The following is a 21,637-nucleotide window of genomic DNA, read 5'->3' as shown; positions in this document are numbered from 1 at the left end:
GCTGTATCTACTATCTAATAAGAAATATTTTAAAATTAGAATTTAATTTATTAAAGTATATTTATAATGTTTTAAAAATATTATATGTAAAAATTACATGCAAAATATTAATTAAAATACTATTCTTCCATAACTTAAGTTTTTAAACAAAAACATCAATGGCACGTGTCGGGACGGGAGGGTCTAATTGATTTAAATAATTTAAGCTCACGCCTGCATCCTATCAAAACGCTCTGGAGCCTTAGTCCCTAATTTTATAGCCTTGCCTTCAGCAACTTAAACTTCGGAGAAAATTAATTAATTTATATTATTTAATATCAAGTAGTTTCGAAATTTAACAGTAAATGAAGTGTATCGTCTTTTTCGCTATAGTAATTACATTAGTAATTTTAAAAATTAATGGTTAAATAAAAAAGGATTATTATCTGATTTATTAGAAACAAATCAGATAAGATGCAGACGTGAGCTTCAATTATTTAACAGTAAAAGGATGTCAAAAAAATTACATTTATTATTACATAGGACTTTTCAGATCTCAAATAAATACATTTATAATCGATCTAGAGCGGAGAACGAGTAAAAAAAAGTTGGAACAAAAGTATAGAGATAAAGTTGGATTGCAGATTAATATGATTCCTTTAACGTGTTATCACATACTATTTTTTACATGCATACTTAAATTGCAATAAGTTCCATTTTAAAACCTTTGTAAGAGAACATTAAGAAGTGTGATGTGTGAAATATACGAGTGTATACAGTCAATGCACACGCAACAATTTCTGGCAGAAGGTGGGATACTTCTGCAGGGGTCGGGAGAGCAGGGCAGGCAGCTTCGTGGATTTGGGGGTGGGTGTCGAATTTACCGTGCATCTGCTTTAAAATCAGTAAATATAATTATCTTACATTAAAAATTAGACTAAATTATAAAAAAAATTATTTATAAATAATTTTTTTATTTTCTCTTTCTAATTTTAAAAAAAATTGCAATTTATCTTCTTAATATTTCAAGTTGTTGTATTTATCTCACCACCGTCAGAGTTTGATCACTATTCCGTCATTTTTTTTATAATTTATATCTAAAATAACAGAAATATACTAAATTTTTTTATAAAAAATAAAAATAAATAAATAAATATTTATAGAAAAATTTTATAAAAGTTTTATAAAAATACTTCGCTTGGTGAAACTGTCCCACCCATCATCGATTATATATTAAAATTTATAATAATTTATATAATGAACGATAGATGATACTATCTTACTGTAAGAATTTTTTTTTCTGAGAGATAAATAGCATACTATTCATTTTATTTATTTTATTTAGAAATAAAATTAGCTGAAAATATGAATCAACTTACTATTCGAGCTTAAGATTTCGGGTACTAATTATTAATTCTTTTGCCATTTCCATCTGTAAGAACTGTCGCAGTAAAATTTTTGTTTTCAGTGATAGGTGATGGGGACGCGCTGGGGTGAGGCAGCATGGCAGAGAAAAAGAGACAGCAGGGGGGCTGCCGTCAGCCAACAACAACCGCTTTCTCTTTCTGGACTGGGGCAGAATCGGCAGAAGACAGCATCAGATGCTAGCTGGAATCCCTCTGGATTCCACAGCCCCCCAAACCGCGTTCCACAGTAGATGGTGTCTCCTAGAAGAGAGAGATGCATTTTGTTTTCTGAAAAAATAATGAAATTCTAAGTACTATTATATGCACCCGGTGTATTCCTACTTATGTGCACCGGCCATTTCTCCGTTTTCTGCTGTACTTTCACATTCATCGGTTTAAAAATTTTAGTAAAAAAAAATAAAAAACTGATAAAACTAGAGAATGAAAATGCATCTTTGGATGATCTAGAGATGTGCAGCTAGCAGCATTGCCGAAAGAATAATAGAGATTAAAGTATAGAATCAGTCTTTTGGATAGTATAATATTGTAATTGTTTTGTACGTTTCCATAAACAACAAAAAATTAGTGAAAGTTCTGCATAAATTAACTATTCATCACTCGAAGTGCCTAAATCTCCGCAAAGGTTGTTTTGATTGACTCTAAAATTTTTTATAAGATGCTAGATTTATCTTTCGACATATATTCACCACGTATAGTTACAAACGCAAATACTATTTCTGAATCGTTTTTAATAAAATTAATCTGTTGATACACTGATGTCGCATACGAATGCATATCGTAATTGCCTTATGCCTTTTGCGAAACAACAAAAGATTAATAGAAACCCTGTTAAAGGTTGATGCCGTCAAATTTACCATCCATCACGCGAAGTGCGTGAATTACCGAGAAGTTTGTTCTGATTAAATATTTACTCTAAACCCCTTCACGACACCCATCACACACAGTTACAAATACAGATACTAATTTCCAGTCGTTTTCTATAAAATCGATCTGTTTATACGATAATGTCACATGCGTATACACCAAGTTCATGCAACAAAGATGAAAGGTCCCCAACACCTATCTGCCCCAGTATACTCGAGCCCGTTCAAGCGCGTTAAGTTGGGATCTTGACTTTTAGTGCCTCCCTTTGGCGTCCTTTTCCGTGTACCTTTTCATCCCCAACTTTATTCATGTGGGGTTACTGAATCTTGTACACTGGGAACTGCTAGCTAGTAATGTCCATTTCATATGACCAGTTACTTAGAGTGTGACATTGTCGCATACCGAGGCTTTATTTAGTATAGTTTTATATGGTTGAAGGTAAAGAATGAAGATACCTTGATTCTAAGGTAAAGAGTAAAGAATTGGCTTTTTGCAATTTTGACTGTGTACGTTTTTGGGTTACCACATTCCAGCTATAAATGAGAGAGACACGTACCTAGTCAATTGTTGACCATCTTCAATTACTTCTAATTAAGTTCATCTAATTAGGCCTTTGCAATAAAATGGATTAGATTGGTCGGATTAAGTTAGCTTAAAGATCGGTGGAAAAGCTCATATTAGCGTAGTTATATTGTGTTATCGACAAGGTAAATATATCAAATCTGATAATATCTGCCATTTGAGTAAGCACCAATGTCCAGGAGCACTAGTTGAATATTTATACCTACGCCAGGTTATGAGATCTGAAATCGAATTCTGCTTCGAGTGAAAAGTGTGCAGTCGTGGGTAGAGGTGTTGCAAGTTTGAATTGGGTTCGATCTACGTATGGACAAGAATTCAACCAATACAGAACGTATGGACAAGAATTCAACCAATACAGAACGGAGAAAGCGAAAAATTGACCCATAAAAAGGAGCAAAAAGTGAAAAAAGGAAAGAAAAAAAATAAAAAAAAAAAAAAGAGGAGGAATTTTTCTGCCTTGAATCTTCTTACCAGGTTTGGACTGTTGGGATGCAAATCAGCATATTTTAATTCATATGCATGACGAAAACAAATTTGTTAGTCAGAAAAAGGACAATAAGTATTATTATTTTTATTTTTTTTTATAGTTGAATGCGTAGTGCAACGAAACATCCCAGTTTGAAATGTAACCTAATCCCAAAATCAGCACATGCGCGCTGAGATCACTAAGATTATCGAACCTCATCGAAACGTGAATCCAGCTCAAGTGAAAAGCACACCAACAGAAAAAAAATTTCAAAACTCAAATTTTCTTGTTCATAACTCCTTCAATAGAAATAGCAGCAAATTAATTACAGCACCTAAGTTTGCGAACAATAAATGAGATCTAGCCTTTAAGTTTTTAATTTATTAGCGCAATATATCAGAGAGAGATGATTGCTAATCTTTTTTTTTTTTTGGTTCCAAAATGCTCAAATGGATACGCGTTTTAACAGCCTAGACCCCAGCATAAGAGCAGGTCCCATGATGTGTGAGAAAATTAAATAGACAGGAGCTATTTAATTACACACCCTTATCTTTCATTGCATGGCTGTATTTCATTTTAAAGGGGGGAACAAATTAATTGATGTGTGGAAATTGGGGAGAACCTTCGTTTTAATATAATAGAATTAATACACTTTCCTATATATGTCAGGTCCCAGCCTCCCAGGTCCCACAAATTCAATTAAATATTTTCAAATGTTCTCGTGTACCACAGTACCAGGTCTCTTAAACGGAGACGTAGAGACACTTTTTTTTTTTCTTTGGTGAATTGAGAATGATGCTTGGTAGTAGCCTATGGACCTTCGAAGAAGGAGAGGAGTAAAAAGGAAACCAAAAAAAAAAAAATGACTGTTTTTTTTTTTTTGAGAAAAAAATAGTATGCTACCCACTTTATTTATTGAAAAGATGAATTAGGTAAACTGAGGTGAAGCAGCGAGGGCCTCATTTTGGATGTACCGCCCGGCAAAAAAAAAACACACTAGCGATTATAGGAGCGGCGATTTGCGGAAAGGGATTGCTTCCAGAGGTTCGTCCAACGTTTAATCTTATGGACAGCAGACAGGGGATCGGCCAAGGTCTTTCTAAAAATTACGCCGTTTCTGACCTCCCAGATGACCCACCAGCAGGCTGCTAGTCCGGCAAGCTTAGAATGGGTTGACTGGTTTCCTCTCCTCTCCATCCACCTATCCCAGACAAAACAAATACCGTCCTCCAAATTTTCAGGTTGGATAGCTTCCAAAGCCGTCACAACAAAAAACCTGGTAAAAACACATCGAGTGAAAAGATGGCCTACAGTTTTCTCCTCCACCCCACATAACACGCAGGCTATGTTTCCGATTCATCCTCTCTTAAGAAGATTATCTACTGTACGATGCATTTTTTTTTAGAATGAACCAACAAAATACTTTGACTTTGAAGGGTATACAGAGTTGTCAAATCTTGCTCACTGGGCCGTCCCTCGTGCCCCCGTCACTCATAATCATATAAGCCGACTTCACTGTAAACTCTTCGTCCGGGCTCCACCGCCAAATAACGCTGTCCAGGCTCAGGTCTGAATTCGAATAGTCGCACCACGAGGGCTGAAAAACTAGGGCACAAACCATACCCAGAAGCATTGTTTATGTTGAGGAAATTGTATTTCTGGTGTTCCTAAAGGGTCTTTTTTTTGTTGAATTAAAAAAGTATAAAAAATTTATTTTTAAACAGCATCTTTAGTTTACAGAATAATCAGATGGTTCATATAGTAATAGATTAAGAAGTTCTGAGTACAAATTCCGCCAAAATTCTGATTACAGGAAGTCTCAGTTCAGCAAATTAACACCAGGCAAGGGAATGGCTACAAACCCTTTTGAAGCATCATAAGACTTCAAAAGGACTTGCGCAATTAACAAGAAGCTTTGCTAGATTATCAGTTTCTTCAATAAACATCAACAAATTACTTCCATTAGCCTCAATTTTCCACTGATGCATTCCTCAATCAGTCCTAAGAGTAAAAGGAGGCAGTGTAGTCCACCGGATACAACGCCGTCCTAATCAATTTTGCAGTGGAAATTTTTGTTAGTTAGAAGCCGAGAACTATTTGAGAAGTGATGCAACAAACTCAGGTAAAAAGTATCTACCGTTTTCGACAAGATGCACCCATAAAAACTGCCATGAATCTGCATGCTGAGAACATTTTAAGTTATGAAAATGTGATAATTAACATTACGTACAAGAATTTCATGGTCAAATACATGCTCCTCAGTGAACCAGTATATACAATAGGAACAACAACACTTCAGCAGGGACTGATAAACCCAGTATGTGATGAATACAACAAGCATTCGCCTCAAACTAGAGCAACCAACTACTGTCAATAACCTGGCAAGGAGCTCAAAGCACTGATAATCTGCTCGTACACCTTTATCCCTTTGAGAAATACTTTATCCTCGATAAACTGCAAAGTGAGACTATTTATTATTAGTGTTTGAATTTAAAATAAAGCATTACAGGTATAAAAGAGAATGAAATCAGTTTACTTACCTCATTATGATCATGAAGTAATATGGGAGTGTTTGACATGGGTGAAAATCCGAGGGTGGGAATGCCCATCTGTCTCATGAACCGAGCATCGGTTGTCGAAGATAGAATTTCAGGTTTAGCGAGCTTTCCGCCGGCCGATTTGACGGCTTGTTCAAACACAGGCCACCATGGGTTCGTCTCATTGGTTGGCGTCATTAAGGGACGGCCTGCATAGTCCCTAATTGGTCCTTTCTGAATCAACTGTAAAAATTATGAAGTATATTACATTCAGTTTGCCAAGGCTGAAATTTCAGGCAAGAAATTATGTTCTTACGGAAGAATCCAGTACAAAGTTAGAAAGGTAGAGATATTGTATACAAGAAACTCAATCCCCCTATGGACACATTGTCTTAGGTTTTCCATGCATTACAAATTATAATCAGGAGAGTCGCATGATCTTGAAACTGGAACGATCTTGAAAAACGAATGTTCACCAGCACTTTTACATATTGAGAACTCAAATCAAAGAAGCGACAGTAGGTAGTCCATAAAAAATCAACCTCAGTTTGATTAACACTTCATATTCTATTTCAGAGTATGCGTGCAACGTACAGCAGGCCTTGCACCAGTGAATGGATGATCTACAGCTAAAATCACGTGAGATGAGCTAAATCATGCACAGTAGAACACCGAATTTCCTAAATAGAGCTCAATATTTCATTTGAAGAAACTCTGCAAGAAAAATATCAATTTTTATGCATAACAGCAATAAGTAGTAGATCAATAAAGCTGTTCTCACCTGGTATGTCATATTTTTGATAGTTGGAGCCCATTCTTCATCAATCCTTTTCTTTATGAGTTCTGGATCTGCTGTTGGCGGAAGCCGAAGATCAAAACCCAACTCAGCTTCTGAGGGTTGCATGTTCATGACAAAACCCTGCAGTCATTTAATCCAAAGTTAAATGACCCGTACCCATGGCTAGATGCCACACAATCTATACACACAAAAAGTCCATATTTCATTTTCCCATGTGACACACAAAACACCCATATTTCATTTTCCCATGTGACACACTAAAAGTGAAGAACTGAATCAGGTAAACATCTATAGTATGTGCAGGGGATGGCATGTGCCCCTCCTTGATTGGAGAATTCTCTTATGCATGTATTAAAGAAATTATTGCTTGGCACGTGCCTCTCCTTGATTGGAGAATTCTCTTATGCATGTATTAAAGAAATTATTGCTTCAACTCGTTTCATCATAATTTTTTGTAGACCATCCAACAATTTACTCTTTATTATTTTCTTTTATACCCTCGTCACTAAGTAAAAAAAATTACTATTTAGTTCCAAAATTTTAAATTTATTGTGTGGTACTGTTTTGAAGAATGATGAAAGGTAGAATAGATGGGATAGAGATCGATAGTAAAAGTGATAGACAAGATCAGACAAAATTTCTCATTGTTTTGGTACAGGTCAAGCTCTATTGAATTAAAGTTGATGTACCCAAATAAACCAAAATAGTTTTGTTGCACTCTTTATATTTAAAGAAAACATGTATCTATGACTAAGGATAAACAGAAAATTAAAACTATTTTGTAAAAGAACCTTATTATTCATTATGGCCCCACCATATCATACTTCTGGCTCAGTTCTTCTTTTTTTTTTTGTAAAAGAAATTTAATTATTCATCACAACCCCGCTACAATAAAATTCTGGCTTCGCCCCTGACTGCGTCATGGGTAGGGGTGAAATGCATATAACAGCGGATGAAAGCATTAGCTTTAAAATATTTAGAGATTTGAACTTTTGAAGGCATAGAAACAAGGGATGATAAAATATGATCATTTCAGTTAAGAAAAGTTTTATCTATCTTTGGCGATTCAAGCATCTTTCTGAAGCATCACAATTTTTTTTATGCAAAAAAGTAACACAAACTCACATCAACAGAAGAAAAAGATTTTCAAAACAGACTTATGGACCTTAACACCTCAAGAATCACTAAAACATAATCTCCATTTACTACCAGCGAGTAGAAGTATATGCTAGATGCATAAGAATAGAAAATTCACCAAACAATGCAAAGAATACTAATCGACAGGATGTCAGGATAAAGAGTTGTGATGAGTCTCCCATAGCGAGAATATAACATTAATTCTAACAAGCCAAGTAATTAAGACTGTTTGATATAGGTCTATGTCAGCAATTAGTTCAGAAAATGGATCGGTCTGTTAAGCAAATATGTTATGATGGTAAGAATTCAGAAGATTTCTGACTGACACAGGACTCAAGTCCACGCTCAAGTTCCGAACTCTGAACTTCATGGCGAATTCAGCAGCACGTTATTACCACACTAAAAGAAGGAAGTTCTACTCCAATTTGGATGCATGAAAATTTAAAGGTATATCCAGCATATTTGCTGCATTCTCTGCAATACTTATCATATCTAGAATTATTATTTTGTTCCAGAACCACCAGGCTCCTAAACTTCCACACTATTATCCTTCTCATCAATATCAAATTTGGTAATACCTTCTGACCCATGTTCTATGTAATATCCCTGTGGCTCGGATCAGATTCTTGGTGCTTCCGGTCACGAATCCCTGTGGCTCGGATCAGGTTCTTTGTAAAGTTGACATTTTTACTACTCCCCCCATGCTAACTACTACTACTACTACTACTAATACTTCCACCATTTATTCTTCAGGGTTGTTACATTCTACATGCTCAGTATCTCACCTCAAACATTTACTACGATATATGCTTTCATTTGTGTCACTAAACCACTCAAGTTCATACCGACGATCCGGATCCGCTCAATATGAAGTTCCTTCGGTACGTTGAGCAAGCTAAAACACTTGCTCAATATAAAGCATTGATTAGCACCTTTATATTCTCTTCCCACCCAATTTTCACACCCTACTAATAATATCTCGAGCAAACGCCATTGCCATCTTTCCATTAACATACACAATTCAATAACATCATACCGAGATTAATAACGGCGAAAACACAAGCTACAAAGAGAAGAAGCAGCAATTGAGCAAGCTAGCTAGCTCACCGTGGGGCTAGGTATGCCGGCCTTCATATACACCGGATTCACCGAAATGACCTCCGAAGCGGCCATAAGCCCGGCCTTCACCAGATCAAACTGGCTCTCCCTGAACCTGGCGACCGCCTCAGCGCAGTTCATCAAATTCTCCACGGCCCCTCCATCGAACATCCTCGACCCATGCCCCGGGGGCCCCGCCGCCTTCACGATCAATCTCCACGGGGACCGATCGGCGTAGAACACCCGGAACTCGTCGGTCGGCGAGGCCTGCCCCTCGTCGAGGACGAAGCCGACGTTGAGGCCGCGGAACTCCTCCGACGCGGCGAGCCTGGCGGCGCCATCGGCGCCGCCGATCTCCTCGTCGGGGACGAGGGAGACGTGGACGGATCGGAGGGGGGCGAAGCCCGAGTCCCTGAGGGCGCGGAGGGCCTCGAGGTACTGGACGGCGAGGGACTTGTCGTCCTGGGCGCCGCGCGCGAAGACGCGGCCCGTGGCGGGGTCGCGCGCGGCGGAGAATGGGGGGTGGGACCATTTGGAGGGCTCGGCAGGGACGGAGTCGAGGTGGGAGTTGAGGAGGAGGGAGGGGAGGGAGGGGTCGGAGCCGGGCCAGGAGAGGAGGAGGAGGGGCTTGCCGGGGGCGAACTCTAGGGTTAGGGTTCGGAGGCCGACGGAGCGGGCGAGGGAGAGGAGGAAGGAGGCGGCGGCGGAGTAGTCGGGGTCGGGGTGGGCGGTGGGGATGCGCAGGTATTCTTGGAGCCGCCGGATTTGGGCTTCTTCGCGGTCGGAGAAGGGCGCGGACGGACGCAACAAAGTTAGCAAAAGAGCGAGGAGAAGGAGGAAAGCGCGGGCGGGAGTGCGAGGGAGTGAGGAGGAAAGCATGGCTGCTTTGCTGTGCTGGTGCCTGCCTGCCTGGTGGGTCTTCTACAACAGTCTGCACTAGACTGCTGACTGCCTTTTCCCGTACGAGTTATCCCTCAGCAGAAGGGACAGATTTCCCTGCGAGAAAATACACCTGGTTTTCTTCTTCTTCTTCTTCTTTTTTTACAGAGAAAAATAGCGTATTACTCGTTTCTTTTATTTTTTTTTTTAAATAAATTTAGCTCGAGAATGTGAATCAAGCCACTTGCACTAGGTACAACCGGTGATTCTCTGGTTATTCGAGTTTGATGTTAGACAATCTTGGTTTGGATGTCAAAGAAAAAAATATCCAATTCCTTTTTTTCTAATTTTAGTATAGTTTTAAATAAAAGTACCAAAAAATAGATAAATATTTATAAAACTAAGTGATTAATTTTATACTTTTGAAAATTTTATGATTCACGAATATATTTCTCTAAAAATTTTGACATGTTTTTATTTGTTTCTGCACAGTTTGATCTTCTTTAAAAAAAGATATATGAAATAATTATTTTCTTTTACAAGTTTGTTCATGTAAAAATTATATTTTTTACTTACTCTTCTTCTATTACTGACTGCGCATAAATTTATTTATGTAAAAACTATTTTTCTTCCTCTCTCTCCCTTTGCCTTCTGCGCCAACCGCGTAGTATATCTCATTTTCGTTGCTGCTGCCCAGCATTAAGCCATTTATTCAAATTATCCAAAACTTTGTAACTAAACAGGAGAATTTTTTTAGGGGCAAATTTAATCACTTAAATTTTATAAAAATTTGGTTGTTTATTTGATACCTTTGCTGAGAATTCAAGGGAATTATCTCTCTTTTGTATGATTGAAAGCTGAAGTCTCGTTTGGTATAATTATTAACTTTTCTTATAAAATAATATCAAAGGGGATAGTAAAATGCTTACATCTTTGGTCATAAAAATTAAAAACTTTTGTAGTAAATTTTTTAGTTCTAAAATTATTGTGAATAAACTATCAATTATCGTTTGGCTAGAGTGTATTATGAGATAATCAACCATAATAATAAGAGAAAAGTCTTTCAACCAGCACGTTAAATTGTATAGAACTAGCGTTTAAAAAATAAAAATAGCAATGATGCAAGAGATTTAGAAATTTGACTTTTGTTCCGTAAAAGATTTTAATATTCATAATTTAATAAGATAGTATAGTTCACGTGCAAAGTAATTTATTTTACTTCAAAAAAAATAACTTGAATGTTACTCATTTTAAAAATTCAATCACACTTCCCATTTATCAAATACTACATTGTTCTTAAGTAAATCAAAGGACTATACAAAATAGAATGTTTATGTGTCTAAACATGACATCTAAGAAACAAAAATAAAACTCCTTACTTCCGGTCATATAAAAAAAAAAAAAAACTCCGATCGAATATGTTATTATTGGGTAACTTACTCCAACATTTAAACAAAATATTAACATTTTGAGTAATTAACGGACCGTATCTAGCATAGGGATGCAAACGGGGCGGATCCGGGGGCGGGAGAGTTCCCCCACCTCCCGCTCCATTTCTTATCTGGGCGGGGCGGATTCGGGACGGGTTACTTTTCATTTTATTTTTGGCTCCCACTTACCGCTCCATTCGGGGCGGATCGGGGCAGGAGCGGGGCGGGAGCGGATTTTTAACGGATCGGAATAGATTGAAGGAAGAAAAGAGTCTCCCGCCTCCCGCTCCATTTACTTGGCGGATCGGGGCGGATTCGGGGCGGGTTATATTTTTCTATATTTTTTGTTCCCGCTTACCACCCCATTCGGGGCGGATCGGGGCGGAGCTCCACCAACCCGGATCCATTTGCATCCCTAATCTAGCACGCTTAGCTAAGGGTTTAATAGTTGATATCCAAAGTTTCAAATTTGAAGCCTAATTATCTCACATTTCAAATTGAGTTCATTTCTAAAAAAAAGAACAAGGATATGTTGCTACATTTTATTTTATTTATCTCTCTCTCTCTCAAAAAAAAAAAAAAAAAAAAAAAAAAAAAAAAGCATTCTGAGCAACTGCCATCATCCTACTATTTAATATTTAAAAGTTTTGATTTCATTACTTAATCTTTTAATTATTTTGACTTAAGCAATTTAATGCTATTTGTATTTTAGAATTCAGGTTTTCATTTATTTTAACAGACTTGATTAAAATATATCATATGATGAACATTTTTTTTTTTTATATTAAAGTAGACAAAGTACCCAAATAGTCCTCCAAATTTCAGACGCAAAATAAAATTGGACAAAGGTTCATTGTTTGACTAGCACTGCAATTTAGTTAAGAAAATACTTCTTGTAGAGTGTAAATCTTATACTTTTTATTATAAAATTTTTTAAAAATTTATATAATTTTTAGTAAAAATAAAAAAATTAATGTGACAAATAGGATACTATAAATGTTGAGATAAAATGAGTATAAAATATGCATCTCATTTTGAAGTATACTTATAACATTGCTTATTTAGTTATGCTATTTTTAAAATAATTAAAATTAAATATGCACATAAATTTATTGCGCACGGGAATGGAGGCTTTTAATTTATTTAAGCAAGGAAAGCCGGTTAAACTAATAAAAATTAAAAAAACAACTCGAGAGGTCTGATGTGCAAATAAAAGACATGAGAGGGACTATTATGCAAATACCTCTTCGTTTTATAACGGGGATAAGCCGGTGAAGTCACCGCTCCGAGTTGCTCGAATGGCCGCGGCGGCGCTGAACCCCGCCGCGCTCGCGCGCGCGCTCCGCCGCCGCCGCCCCCTCTCCGCCTCCGCGCACGGCGGCGGCGGCGGCGAGAGGCGGCGCCTCGTGCTCTACTCGAAGCCCGGGTGCTGCCTCTGCGACGGTCTCAAGGAGAAGCTCCACGCCGCCCTCTCCCTCGCCGCCGCCCACTCCCTCCACGCCGTCGATCTCCAGGCGCGAATCTCAACGCACCCTCCTCCTCCTCCTCCTCCTCCTCCTCCTCTCTCTCTCTCTCTCTCGCGCGCGCGCGCGCGCGCTCTCGCTCTCGCTCTCGCTCTAAACGAAGCGCTCTTTTGTGTGTAGGTGAGGGATATAACGTCGAATCCGGAGTGGGAGAGGCGCTACCAATACGAGATCCCCGTGCTCGCCAAAGTGCTCCCCGATGGAACCGAGGTGGGTCTCTCTCTCTCTCTCTCTCTCTCTCTCTCTCTCGTTTTTTTTTTCTTTTCATTTTTACTCTATTTCTCGTTAATTTGGGTGTTTGCCTCTTTGGATTTGTCAAATTTCTACTCTGTTTTCTTAATTGATGTTGCAAAATCAGGTTTTTGGTTGAAAAGATTCTTCATTTGAGATTGGGGCGAATGCAGGGTGTGTTTGGTCTCTACCATTAGGTTTTACCCATAACAATTAATGCCGTGAACTTACAGAAGAAAACATTTCAATGATTTCAATCATTTTCTCTGGAAATGATTTAGGCCAGTTTGATAATGTGGTCGTCAAAAGCATCTTTTTTGTACTATAAAATACCAGAAAAAAAGAAGAAAATCTAAGTGTCTTTGATCTTCCCGCATGCTTCTCTGGTGGCGGCTGTAATTACAATTTTATAGTATAAAATTAGGAAAAAAATTGTTAGTGTTTTCAAATTTTTTGGACCTCCCATAGTATGAAATTGATGCTTTTAGCCACCACGAAACTAAACTAGACCTTACTAGGATGTTCGCGGCATTTTTTGGTTACCCAAATCAATTTTACTCGAATTGTGGGTACTCTGAATTATAAGTAGAATCATTTAACAATTTATTATAATAGCATTGTGCTATGTAGATTGTGATAAACGATAATTACGAAAACTATCTCCTTTCAAATCAATAGTTGCCAGGTTATGCTTTTTGAAATAATAAAATCTCTGTTGTTCTTTTGTTGCTCTGTAGATTTGTTATTCAACTTTAAAGTTTATTGCAAAAATTAGAGAGATAAGAACAGATATTTATTGGTTTCTATCGACTCGAGCGCAAACTATGGTAGGTTTGATACTTATCTCCAGAAGATTTGAGAAATGGCTGTGTCTCTCATATATAGATGGAAGCAATAAAATATGCGCGGGCAATAAGTAATGCTTACATAAAAAGAGCAAGAGGAGTAAATTTCCTATTGCACCTTTGTTATGTCAAGGATCAATGAATAGCTCAGAGTGTGAAAGTTTTCCATAGTAAAGTTAGAGACAATAGCCGGAGCATTTCTTTGCCTCGCCGACTTATATTTCTCTTGATAGTACTATTACCATGCACAGGGGTACTACAGCAGCACTGTTCGATTTGCTTAGCACTGTATTTTTCTTAAATTATTGACCTACAAGTTTGAATTTGTTAAATAGAGCGACTTGTTAATAATGCGAAGTATATGTTGCACACTTGGTTTGTCACCTCAATTAATAGGTATTAATGCTTTTTTTCCTTTCGAAGCTAATTAAGCATACTTAGTTGAGTTCATATGCTGTAGCAATTACATATACATTGGTTAGATTCAAAATGGGACCCTCAGTTTAGGTGGACTTAGTTATGCTACAATTTTGGACATTGAATAGATCAATGTACTCAGCTTCAGTAGCTCGGCGGTAGGTAATGTAGCTTTATCGCTACAGATGTATCAAATCTACTTAAAAAGATCATTTTTCCTCGGAGAAAATAAAAAATGTAGTGATAAAAGTGGCTCAAATGTAGTTAACCGGCATAGTTCCTGGGAGCTGCAGTTTCTTGTGTGTGTTGTTTTACCAATCACCTGTTTTGTCTTTGATTTATTTGGATTTTTCTCATTTTGGGGAATGTAATGTTGCAGGAAGTACTTCCCAGGTTATCCCCGCGTCTTGGCGTGGAGCTCATTCAGAAGAAAATATCTGCTGCATTCGATCAGTAGATGAATTGTTTCCTGTTATCTATTTTGCATTTAAGTGGATCAATTTTGAGCAGTGAGCTGCAGATGTATGGCCTACAGATTACTTGAGTGATGTACAATAACAATCGATATTTGTGAATTTAGCTTGTAAGTTCTTTAAGTTAATGATGTAAATCATCCTAAACTGTCGAATTTTACTTTTGGAGGCCCATCACTTGTTTTCAGCATGCAGAATCGATCCCTAGTGAGTGAATTCTTGTGATCAAATCAGGTGCATTGAATGCTCCTATGAGTCTCAAAATGACCGCGCAGGATGTCCAGTAAAACCAACGTGATTATCACTCGCTTCCTACTATAATCACAAAAAGATAGTAAAAAGAACCCCAGATATCTTTTTCAGTGAAGTCTCTTCAAGACCAATAGCTTTTCACTCTAGCATAACTAGAAGCTTTAATTCAGAGCTGCTGTTGATGCCGTAGTGCTCATTTTAGCTTCTTGCCACAACAAGAACTTTAATCTTTTGGCTCCAGGGATTCTGCTAATAAGCTCAACATGAGAACTCCGTTCCCAGTAGCAAATGAGAACATTACCAATCTCTTGACGAACTGAGAAGAATAACACACAAATTGGCTCGAGCTAAGAGAAGCCACCAAACCCCAGAACTTTCGAATGAAACAGCTCAAACGCAACTACACCACATAAGAAGAGCTTATCTTTTAAAATGCCCAATATTACAGTAGGTAATGTCAGTTAACAGTGTGTGTTTACAAAAGGATAAAGCATAAAATAAAAAGAAGCCAAAAAAGGGATAAAAATTACATCTTCGGTTACATTAACAGCCTCGAAGTACTCCGACCCTTCGGGGAGAACTTCATGATTCAGGAGGAATTAAGGCCGGCTACCTTTGCAGCTTCGGCCGCGCGCTAAACTTAAAACTTCCGAGCATCCTATAGATCTCTATCTACACTTTACTGAGATTTACCACCTAAACCCTCCGTTTAGGTATCGACTATTTCGGGGTCCTCTCCATCATCACAAGCCAATATACTGCATCCAACTCCTGACCACAGTCAATTATTTTTACTTACTTTCTCAGTATGAGTACCCAAAATTGGGTTAGATGACCATGTTCTGTTCACTGAATAGTATACACAAATCAGCACCATCCTCATAGCTGATAGAATAACAGCAGCCCCAAATATCCAGTTAGCCAAATTCCCCAGTAGGAATGGTCTGCAACACATGCAATGAAATTTCAGAAAAGAGAGGATGTTGATATTAGGTTATAAACTTATTCAGGTTAGCTATGAAGATATAACGTATTAAGGGCCTTGCTTGAAACTAAAAATTACTAACAGGAATTTATACGGTAGTTATATGTAAAAGGGCAAACTACTGCAGAACATTCTACAATGCAACAATGCTGAAGAAATTTGCAAGCATCATATACTTTTGATTCAATAAGGAACAGCATTTGGAAGGCACGTACACAAAATATATATAGATACATGATGAGGTCAAGAAATGAGCAATGTTAACCAAATAGTGCATTCTACAGACAAGGAGACAACATATCATCACTTACTCCTAACCCACTATCAGACGTCAACCAAATAAAGCATTCCACCTACAAGGTGATATACTATTTCCTGAAGGTGAGATTACTTTGTCCAATCCATCATCAGATTTTTTTTAAAAAAAACTTTTTTTTAAGCCTCTTTACAGCCAACTAGCAAATGGACCTTCCATAGCCAAGAGGAGATGTGCTCGATAAGTTACTAACAATTATGGCATCGACAAGGTCTTTAAAACATGAGGTCGAAAAAACCTATATGAATAGTTCTCAGAAGATGTTCCCACGTATTTGCCTTGCATAATTCTAATTACGAGACGTGACTTCCATAATACTAATCATGCCAGATGAAAAATCTAATGAAAGAATGCAGAATTATGTACAAACAACCAAGGATTTTAAGGCCAGAATAAGGACTCAAAAGATGAATGAGGACCTAGAAGGGTCTGTAGGCCCCATTAAATAGTATAATTTTCCAATGTACTTCTCTAGCAAATTTGCAGACTGATATATGGCAAGTTGCAACTTCAAGTATAACTGTACAACCGACACTTAAAATAATGACAGGCTCCATCAGACTGAAATATCAAGGTTATATTGAACAAGTGGTTCAGCAGAAGATTTATCAAAATAGGCCGGTAATTGTGGTGTATGAGGAAGAAATTTGCCTAATCTGCATACATTAAGCGCTAAGGCTATGATCTGCCAGCAACTAAAAAAAAAACAATCATACAACAGAACAAAGCATAACAACTACAAAGAAGCATAATTAATAAACAGAATATAACATATCATATTCCAGTAGAGTAGTTAATAAAAATTAAGCCTGTAATAGCACGAAATAAAGATTATCAGCAGAGGATAACTACTTCATGCCATTTGACAAGATGTTACTGTTTTGCTCCTTCTACTTATATAAAGTTGAAGTTGTGGTTCAAGGCAGAAAGCAGGCATAGGCACCAAAGTAAATTAAAAAGTAACTTGGAAATGCAGGCATCATAAACACAGTAATTATGTCAGGTATTCAGCAACTTACATGATTGTCGTGAGGAAATTGCTGATGACACAAGCATTGATGGCGTTGGTGCACCGCCACTTCTCTTTCCATGCAACGGGTTCGGACCATAATTTGCAGGTGCCAACTGGGAATGCTTAGGGGCACTTTGGGAAGGAGGACTCAATAGTTTATGCCGTTGAGGTGTGGGTGCATTTGCAGAATGATGAGGAGGAAAAGCATATGGTGGAAGTGATGGATGAAGGGATCGACAAGGTTTTGGAGGATCAGCAACCACCGAAGGCGATGGTGAGTTCGTGAATTGAGAAGGCGGTTTTGGATAATTTCCTCGTGAAGGTGCATAAGCAATTGGGCTTTCCGATGGTTGGTTAGATAATGGAGAGGGAGCAGGAGAGAGTGTGGGGTTGAAAGATGTAGGAGGTGGAGAGGGAGAGGGAGAGGGCGAGGGAGAGAGTGAAGGGGAGAGAGCGGGAGTTGGAGATGGAGATTGACTAGGAGCTAGAGACGAGATTGAGTGATTTAGGTATGATGACAACTGAACACCCTTAACTTTACCAAATACAGAGTGATTAAGGCCGAGGTTTTTTGTATCAGGTGCTGTAATAACCTGTGCTAGTTGTTTTAATCTGTAAGGTAGAAGACTACCACTCCCAATATCTGATAAAACTGATGCCTGGACAACAACTGGAGGAGCCACTGTCGATCCGTTCTCATTGGTCATCTCCACATACACATTCTGATACACACAATAAGACAAAGCATATAGTTAGTCAATTTGTGTATAATACACATATAGTATCAGTACATACGGAACTTTTAAAAATGCTTTCTAGATGACACACTTTTCAAAGAGCAATCAATAATTCACATATTTTATTATTTTTCCCAAGAACAAAAGTACACAAATTTTCTTTCCAAACTATTTAATCTGGATTTTGTACACAAATTTATAAAATCATGGATATGTAGCATTCAATTTTCCTATACCTGAATTTTGGCCATATTGTTGAATTCAGAAATTGAGTAACACAATTGCGTATCCCATACTGAACATTTGTCAAATAGCGAATAGCTAACAATAAAATAGAGTTGTTCATTTAAATCCCTTACACAAATTCAAATATCCATTGTAATGAAGAAATTGTGTAACACAATTGCGTATCCCATACTGAACATTTGTCAAATAGCGAATAGCTAACAATAAAATAGAGTTGTTCATTTAAATCCCTTACACAAATTCAAATATCCGTTGTAATCCATATGGCAAGAGAGATGTACCTCATTAGACTTCAGATTCAACCCAAACTTCAGCTGGTCCTTCAGCTCATCAAGATTTTTGAGAACCTCCTCAACGGAGTTATTTAATGTAAAATTAAAGAGAATTTGTGTTCTTTCCCAAATAGAAGCTGACTGCACAGGGATCACATTAATACCTCCAGGAAACCTTAAAAGCTCAAAAGAAACCGGCTGCCCAAAAATGGATGGTGTCAAAGTCAAATTCAGCTGCTTAAGTACCAGCTCTATAAAAGATGATCTTAGTACACTTAGGGCTGGTGTACTTATTGAGGCATATTTGGACTCGGGAAGAACGCCAAATACCACATTTGTAGAATTTTCAGGAGCCAAAGAGTTCATGGAAATAATAGAAACCTGTTAAGAAGATCATATATGTGAGGTTCTGCAGTGAAAGTGCGTGAATAGAAATAACTGGTATAAAAGTATCATGAAATCATACCTTACTATTAGGTACTCCTATTTCCTCATATATGTCATACTCTAATCTTCCTATATGTGCAACAAGCAGTGAAACTGGCTTTTCCAAAATGAAGCTGGCATGAATATTCGCTGAAAGAAATGGGAGCAAATGTTATTCTCCTGTTCGTTAATCAGCAATGAAAGAGAAAACTAACCAAGCAAACAGAGTTCAACAAAGCAATCTAGGTGGAATATTACCCCATAGTACCATATGTAAGGCTCTCCCATTCCACTCTTATCATACAGAAAGAAGGCATTGGACATAAATTTTATTACCTTGTCTCCTGGAAAAGCTTCTCTGATACCCCCAACAGGCAACAGAAAAGCAGTACAACATTTAGAAATAAAGATTCTTGAGCTCTGCTCAGGCACGAAACTAAATAAGATTATAGGCCCCTAAAGCAGAAGCTCGAATCAAAAGTTCTCCCTACTGAGAAGTGAAAGCAGGTTTTCAGCTTTTCATGACCCAAAAAAAAACAGTGAATTCATCTACTATTATACTGCCTGCTGGCATATTGGAACGACAATTGGGACTTTGCCTTTCCAAAATTCCTTATGACAAAAGACACATCAGAGCAATAAAGGTGCTAGTAAGCCAATGCATGAGCAGTAAAGAAGCAATTGTATATGAGAGTTACAACATTATTATATTGACAGGAAGCATAAGATGTCATTCAACTGACTTGTGACTGTCACAAAGGAGATTAACAGCAATTAGCAAGGACCTCACTAATGAAGAATAGAATCTTACAAAGAAGCTTTAGCTTCCTCGAAGGAATGCAAGAAAGAGCATAAGAGAACAAACAGGACAAAAAATTACTATTGTATTTAGTATTGACTAACTAGAGTTACTATATTTGGACATCACAAACAATCTCCAAGGGACTTACCTTCTTTTATTAATATTCGGGGCTTTAATCTCTCCAGGTAATATAATCACTATCTAAAGATACCTTGGTTAAAGTCTAGAGCCAGGCATACCTCACTCCATTACCAGTTCTGACTAGCTAGGTTTTCGAAGCATAAACCCTTCACGTTATAATCATGTCATAGAAATCTACTAAAGAGTCTCCTGTTTCTTCTACTTTGTCAAAAATAAGCTCATTGGCATGCTTTAATGCCCTAGATAAACATTTGCAGTCTAACCTATTCAAAAACATATTGATAAGAATCCCTTTTTTTTTCTCTCTGTTTGAATAAAGAGGCGCAGTGTAAGTTCCTGCTTCTGAACAAAGAAGTTAATAAATACCTATCAAGGAGTGTTGACATTTTGTTGTGCTAACAGATACATTCTGAACAAGCTTATCTTCTCAAGGTCTCTAATAAGCAAATAATCACAGATCTGAAATTATTTCCCATGGCCTAGCTGGAATTGCAAAATGGTCTTATACAGACAGGATCAACTCCAAATTGATTAAATCATTTTCTTCCACCAAGTTTACCATCTTAATGCACGACAATGATGAGCAATCTTGATTAAAACTGCATAGTCTAATCTCTTCATAGAAGCTTGAAGGGTTTTCTCGAAGTTCTATTTTTCGAACAAGCTTGCCATTAGCATGCAAGGAATCATACTAGAAATACATGGAAAATAACATTAGAATGAACTATTCGCACTAGCATATGAACTGATCACTCCATTTCACACTATAACTCGGATTAAATACGCCGATTATCCCATACCACTACACAATTACCAAAAACCAATTAAAACACAAACGAAACCCTAGCTGAAATGTGACCTTATGTGCTTAGAAACCCAAACCCCCAGATCGGCAGATCCCGATTCTCCAGAACAATTCAAACTACTAAACGAACTACAATCGCCCCTTATATTAACCAAATCGAGGGAAACGGATCTCACCTGACAGGGCATCGGGATCATCGGAGACGAACCCGGATCGGAAGGCGCGGAAGGACGGGAGCCAGAAGAGGGCGGAGAGGAGCACGCCGACGCCGAGGAGGAGCACGAAGACGCACTTGAGCGTGACGCACCTACCGATCCCAGATACGCAGGAGCCGAGTAACGCGCCGCCGCCTCCTCCTCCTCCTCCTCCTCCTCCGCCGCCGCCGCCGCCGCTCGGCCCGGGGACGGCGAGCTCGACTTCCCCGAGCTTCCCCATTCAGCGGGCATCTGACGCGCTCGGATCGAGGGTTAGGGTTTGGGGCGGTGACGGGGTTGAGGAGAGGGAAGAGGAAGAGGAAGAGGAGGAGGTGGTGGTGGAGGCGTAGTGGGGAGGAGAGGAAGAGGAACCACCACCGATTCCCATAGGGGTGTAGTGGACTTTTTTAAGTTTTTTTCTTTTTCTTTTTTTTTTTTTTTGGTTGTGCGCGTCCTCTCACTATCACTCTTTTAATAATTTTTTGGGGAATGGAATGTACAACTCATTGCTTTGTATAGTAGTACTCCATTTTCTTTCTTTTGTTTTGTGAAGTAGAGTACACATTGCATTGTGGAGTACTCAATTTTCTAAAAAATACAATAAAAAATAAACATTTCAAAATTACAAATTTCTTCTTATAAATTTTCAAATACCTCCCTCGTGGTTTCACTTTTTCTCACTTTAGTACCCTATGGTTTAAAGTGTATCAAGTTAGTACTTTGTGATTTTGCACTTTTTCACTTTAGTACCTTGTGGTTTAA

General features: G+C 38.0%; 3 protein-coding genes across 4 annotated transcripts; 1 reads left to right on the top strand and 2 right to left on the bottom strand.

Moving 5' to 3' along the window:
- Positions 5,478–9,906, bottom strand: LOC109712078 (aminoacylase-1-like). Its single transcript, XM_020235506.1, has 4 exons — positions 8,899–9,906; positions 6,637–6,774; positions 5,859–6,098; positions 5,478–5,772 (listed from the first exon to the last, which is right to left on the bottom strand). Exons 1-4 carry the CDS (start codon positions 9,766–9,768, stop codon positions 5,689–5,691), a joined length of 1,332 nt encoding a protein of 443 aa, XP_020091095.1. The 5' UTR covers positions 9,769–9,906; the 3' UTR covers positions 5,478–5,688.
- LOC109711346 lies at positions 12,469–14,847 on the top strand. The gene is made up of 3 exons (XM_020234345.1): positions 12,469–12,712; positions 12,842–12,931; positions 14,594–14,847. The coding sequence occupies exons 1-3, from the start codon at positions 12,497–12,499 to the stop codon at positions 14,669–14,671; spliced, it is 384 nt and encodes a 127-aa protein (XP_020089934.1). The 5' UTR covers positions 12,469–12,496; the 3' UTR covers positions 14,672–14,847.
- LOC109711877 (abl interactor homolog) lies at positions 15,342–21,314 on the bottom strand. 2 transcript variants are annotated; one of them, XM_020235219.1, is made up of 6 exons: positions 20,858–20,986; positions 19,192–19,291; positions 18,974–19,083; positions 18,517–18,888; positions 17,260–17,974; positions 15,342–15,883 (listed from the first exon to the last, which is right to left on the bottom strand). In XM_020235219.1, exons 2-6 carry the CDS (start codon positions 19,202–19,204, stop codon positions 15,819–15,821), a joined length of 1,275 nt encoding a protein of 424 aa, XP_020090808.1. In that variant the 5' UTR covers positions 19,205–19,291; positions 20,858–20,986; the 3' UTR covers positions 15,342–15,818. The 2 variants fall into 2 exon arrangements, with proteins under 2 accessions (XP_020090808.1, XP_020090807.1); XM_020235218.1 differs by lacking the exon at positions 19,192–19,291 and having other exon boundaries at positions 20,858–21,314.

This window comes from Ananas comosus, linkage group 6 (assembly GCF_001540865.1).
Source record: "Ananas comosus cultivar F153 linkage group 6, ASM154086v1, whole genome shotgun sequence".
In the NCBI taxonomy this organism is placed as follows: Eukaryota; Viridiplantae; Streptophyta; class Magnoliopsida; order Poales; family Bromeliaceae; genus Ananas; species Ananas comosus.
This window is presented reverse-complemented; position numbering and strand designations above follow the sequence as displayed.

What these genes read in the sequence shown, in the direction of transcription:
- LOC109712078 (XM_020235506.1), bottom strand. Translation starts at nt 9,768, where the DNA reads ATGCTTTCCTCCTCACTCCCTCGCACTCCCGCCCGCGCTTTCCTCCTT. An exon ending in CCGGCATACCTAGCCCCACG is followed by an intron (nt 6,775 to 8,898) that starts GTGAGCTAGCTA and finishes AAATGACTGCAG; the next exon opens with GGTTTTGTCATGAACATGCA. An exon ending in TCAAAAATATGACATACCAG is followed by an intron (nt 6,099 to 6,636) that starts GTGAGAACAGCT and finishes TAATTTTTACAG; the next exon opens with TTGATTCAGAAAGGACCAAT.
- LOC109711877 (XM_020235218.1), bottom strand. Translation starts at nt 21,116, where the DNA reads ATGGGGAAGCTCGGGGAAGTCGAGCTCGCCGTCCCCGGGCCGAGCGGC. An exon ending in TAGGAGTACCTAATAGTAAG is followed by an intron (nt 18,889 to 18,973) that starts GTATGATTTCAT and finishes TCTTCTTAACAG; the next exon opens with GTTTCTATTATTTCCATGAA. An exon ending in TGAATCTGAAGTCTAATGAG is followed by an intron (nt 17,975 to 18,516) that starts GTACATCTCTCT and finishes TGTGTGTATCAG; the next exon opens with AATGTGTATGTGGAGATGAC.
- LOC109711346 (XM_020234345.1), top strand. Translation starts at nt 12,497, where the DNA reads ATGGCCGCGGCGGCGCTGAACCCCGCCGCGCTCGCGCGCGCGCTCCGC. An exon ending in TCCACGCCGTCGATCTCCAG is followed by an intron (nt 12,713 to 12,841) that starts GCGCGAATCTCA and finishes TTTTGTGTGTAG; the next exon opens with GTGAGGGATATAACGTCGAA. An exon ending in TGCTCCCCGATGGAACCGAG is followed by an intron (nt 12,932 to 14,593) that starts GTGGGTCTCTCT and finishes GTAATGTTGCAG; the next exon opens with GAAGTACTTCCCAGGTTATC.